Genomic DNA, 4,515 nt, shown 5'->3' with positions numbered 1-4,515 from the left:
AAACGTCCACCCCCCCCACACACACACACCACACACCACACACACAGGCATTCCATTACAGTTTCCTCACAGGGGTGGAAACTGAACCCTGGTCCTTAAATTCAAACAGACTGTGGTGGTGCAAAGGCTGTTGGAGAGTGTTGTAAAGTCACCCTCTCCTCCCCCGTCCGTTCCCTGTTCTCTCCTCCTCTCCTCTCCCACCTCCACGAGGCCCGCCCCAGGGCTCAGACTATATCAGGATCCAGCCTTCCTCTGTCCAACTCCACACTCCTGGAGGCTCCAGCTCTACAACAGTCCTCTCTCCTCTCTTCGCCACTCCACTGACCTACAGCAGCCAGCAAGTCAGCATGTCTTACTACTCATACAAGAGCTCCAGCGGCGGCGGCGGCCCCATGAACTTCTCCGGCGGCTCCAACATCATGTCAAGCCGGGTGGGCTACGTGTCCAGCGCCCCCAAGGCCTTCAGCGTGTACGGAGGTGGTTCTGGTGGTGGCACTCGCATCTCCTCTTCCTCTGTCCGCTCAGTCTCCTCTGGGTACGGCGGCGGGGCCGGCTTCGGTGGTGGCTATGGATCCGGCGGTGGCGGCTTTGGATCCGGCGGTGGTGGCGGCTTCAACCTGTCCAGCGCCCTGGATGGCGGCGCCATCCACCTGAACGAGAAGGCCACCATGCAGAACCTGAACGACCGCCTGTCCACCTACCTGGATAAGGTGCGGTCCCTGGAGGAGGCCAACTCCAAGTTGGAGATTCAGATCAGAGAGTATTATGAGAAGAAGGGCCCTGCTGCCGAGAGAGACTACAGCAAATACTGGGCCGTCATCAATGACCTGAAGGACAAGGTAGTGTGCTGACCTCGTCTGCTATGGGCTGATCAAATCCATCATTTCGTATCTTGCAGTGTTAAGTAGGCAGTGCTGACAGGATACTAGGGAAAGTAAAATTTGCTTACAGTACTGTATGTAGGAATGAGGAACACAACATTTATAAAGTATACTTTGGATTGACTTATAGTTTTTAATCGGAGTCCAGAGGGTTAGAAAAGCAATGTGCTGTCACTGACATTTATAGATAGAGATTTTTTTTAAAGATAGCTATTAATTAAACAAATGATGCAAAGGAATTACATCTCAAGCATGAAGGTGATAAGGTCATTCAGGGAGCTGATACAGATGGCTTTTTCTAGTAGATTGATGTTAGGTTTTATGCTTTAACTCCTGGAATGTGTATTCAACAAGCTTTGGGACAGATGCAACAGCGTATCGAAATACTATCAGCTTCCAAGTTGACTAACTGCAACTCAACCATGGTGAACAATGAAAGTCTTTCATGTTTTATTTTAGATCAACGGTGCCACATGCAACAATGCCAACATCCTGCTGCAGATCGACAACTCTAAACTGGCTGCTGATGACTTCCAGACCAAGTTAGGGCACTTCCTCAATCAGCTCCATAGTCTCAGTTATTACAACACTAGGTTATAAGAGGCAAACAAGCAAATAATCACTGAAAAGGTACATGTCTTATCTACAAATGTGGATTCAAATGTCTCATGATAACTTCCTCACTTTCTCCCGACCAATCAGGTTCGAGCATGAGCTGATGATGCGCCAGTCGGTGGAGGCTGACATCGCCAACCTGCGTCGCCTGCTAGACCAGACCACTCTGACCAAGGCCGACCTGGAGATGCAGATCGAGGGTCTGCAGGATGAGCTGGCCTACCTCAAGAAGAACCACATAGAGGTGTGTCACTTTTTTCACGTTTCCATTGCAGTGATGAGATGTTATTCAATATAAACACACCCCAGTGATGATAGAGAGGAGAAAGTTAGTGGCGGGGATTGTTTTTTAAAAGTTGGATAGAAAGTAAGAGGATGAGAGTGACTCCATTTCCCATAATTCCACAGGAGCTGGCAGCCATGCGTGCTCAACTCACTGGCACAGTGAACGTGGAGGTGGACGCAGCACCCCAGCAGGACATGGCCAGGATGATGGAGGAGATCCGCACCCAGTACGAGGGCATCATCGACAAACACCGCCGTGACCAGGAGGCATGGTTCACAGACAAGGTAACCGTCACCATGGTACACTTCACCAAAATCTCCCACACTAATCTTTTGTAATTACATTTTCAAGACCAAAATATGTAACTGACTGTCATTAACAGTAATCATTGTGAAGATTGTGGTCTAAATTCGTCAGGAGAGTGAGCTACAGCGGGATTAAAATGGCGGCCCTGGTTTGTTTGTGTTTCAGTCAGCCAACCTGTCCAAGGAGGTGGCCACCAGCACAGAGATCATCCAGACCACCAAAACGGAGATCAACGACCTGAGACGCACCATGCAGGGCCTGGAGATCGAGCTGCAGTCACAGCTCAGCATGGTGAGCCAGAATCACTAACGTCTGAAAACGGACCACAGTTTTTGGGGCCATAACTTACACAACTTTATGCCACTTTCGGCAACAGTTGATTCTCTTTCACCATTCTCTTTATCAATCCTCTGGAGTCTAGTTCCTCTCTTTCAACAGAGGGAAAGAGCGAGATATACGGGGTTGAAAGGGATTGAGATAAAAGGGAGGGAAGAAGGGGGAGGACTTGGAGAGATGGGGTAGGAGAGGGGAAATGGGAGAGCAGTGGAAAAAGGCTACAAGTGGGGGATTAGTGGACACGGGGGAGGTTAGGGTTATGCAGAGGTTTTTCGCTTTTTACGGGCATCTGCACCCTCTCTGGAAGACAGCTTGAGTATGAGTGTGTCCAAAGGAATGCAGAGGTGACAGAGCCAGAGCCTAACTCCCATGGAAACTTAGCTGGGGCTTATCAAACTCAGTAAATCTATCTCAATCCATCCCGCTGCAGTAACAAGGCTACATTCCATGTTGGTCTAAAGCACAGGAGGTTGGTGGCACCTTAATTGGGGAGGATGGGCTCGTGGTAATGGCTGGAGCGGAATCAGTGGAAAGGTATTAAACACATAGTTTCTTTGTGTTTGAAGCCATTCTATTCGCTCCGTTCCAGCCATTATGATGAGCCGTCATCCCCAAAGCAGCCTCCACTAAAGGCCATTTAAAGAAAATAAATATCTGCTGTGATTACTTTTTATTTTTTGGGAATACATAGAACTCAGTATCTCATTTAAAATAAGCACCCCAAGAAGTGACCCTGCTGTGCTTGGTGGCGCCAGGCATATTTGTGTTAATCAACATAGTCTTGATATGGTGTATTAGAAGAAGTTTGTTGACATTTGCTTATCTAAGTTGATGAAGTGCAATAACTATGGCTGGTTTGAGGTTTATTTTCATTATTTCTATACATTCATTTCCTGTTACTGACCCTGTATCACCTCTATCGCCACACAGAAAGCAGCTATGGAGAACACACTGAGAGAGACAGATGGCCGCTACAGCGCCATGCTCTCGGGCTACCAGAACCAGATCGACATGCTGGAACAGGAGCTAAACAGGGTGCGCCAGAGCATCGAGACACAGGGCCATGATTACAAGATGTTGCTGGACATCAAGTCCCGTCTGGAGCAGGAGATCGCCACCTACAGGGGCCTCCTGGAAGGGGAGGAGTCCAGGTAAACCCTGCAAATCTATTGGAAATGCCCATAAACGTCCACACATTTAACACGGCCCAAATAATCATATTAGTCATTGTTATTATTATTACTATTTCAGACAGATACGAAATAACTATACTCTCTAACACATTTTTTTCCATTTCTTTTCACCGTCCGTCTTTTCAGAACTGGTGGCTCAGGTAAATAACATCTATTTTATATAATGGCTTTATAATGATAATATATGATGGTTGTAATAGTAGGTTATCAGCATGTAGTAACTCATTTTCTTTCTGCAGGGGGATCGAAAACCACAGTTACAACCTCCACAGTGCGCTCTTCCAGCTAGATGTCCATCTCTACTGGCAGTGCATAAGATTATCAGAAACACACCCACACCTGCAAACACCACACATTGTTACAACTAAAGAGGAGAGCTGGCAAATAAAATACCTGAGGAGTACTGTTAACACTGCAATGCCTCTCATCCTGATAGGTCAATTATATACCTGTTTTTAAGATATCCGCCAATCATAGGAAGCCTTACTGGAGTTCCAGGAAGTGGAATTAGGATGAGAAAGTAGGAATAATGAACAACATTTGCTATCAGAGTGTGTGTGACCATCCTGTTTCTGAAAATAAATGTTCTGGTGAATATGAATCGCTATTTTCTGTGGCTGAAATTATTTCATTAAAGGTAGACAGCTTTTGGAAAAGTTGACTATCATGCTATTATAAGCCTGTATTGTCGTCGTCCCCCCCATCTGTTGCCTGTAGCTATTCAAAAGCATGACAACCACATAATACTCTCGGGGCTCTGTGTTAGATATAACAGTGGGGTTGTCAGGATGTTGGTTGTCAGGAGGTTGTCAGGATGTTGGTTGTCAGGAGGTTGTCAGGAGGTTGTCAGGATGTTGTGGACAATGGCTGAAAACTCAACTGTGGAAAACAGAACGTG

The 4,515-nt window shown here is 46.8% G+C and overlaps 1 protein-coding gene across 1 annotated transcript; it reads left to right on the top strand.

Annotated features, from left to right (window-relative positions):
- The first annotated feature begins 244 nt into the window (after positions 1 to 244).
- LOC106587813 (keratin, type I cytoskeletal 19) lies at positions 245 to 4,218 on the top strand. Its single transcript, XM_014176460.3, has 8 exons — positions 245 to 839; positions 1,341 to 1,423; positions 1,584 to 1,740; positions 1,905 to 2,066; positions 2,254 to 2,379; positions 3,355 to 3,575; positions 3,744 to 3,757; positions 3,857 to 4,218. The coding sequence occupies exons 1-8, from the start codon at positions 348 to 350 to the stop codon at positions 3,904 to 3,906; spliced, it is 1,305 nt and encodes a 434-aa protein (XP_014031935.1). The 5' UTR covers positions 245 to 347; the 3' UTR covers positions 3,907 to 4,218.
- Positions 4,219 to 4,515: the final 297 nt, after the last annotated feature.

Source organism: Salmo salar, chromosome 02 (genome assembly GCF_965601325.2).
Source record: "Salmo salar chromosome 02, fSalSal1, whole genome shotgun sequence".
NCBI classification, from domain to species: Eukaryota; Metazoa; Chordata; class Actinopteri; order Salmoniformes; family Salmonidae; genus Salmo; species Salmo salar.
This window is presented reverse-complemented; position numbering and strand designations above follow the sequence as displayed.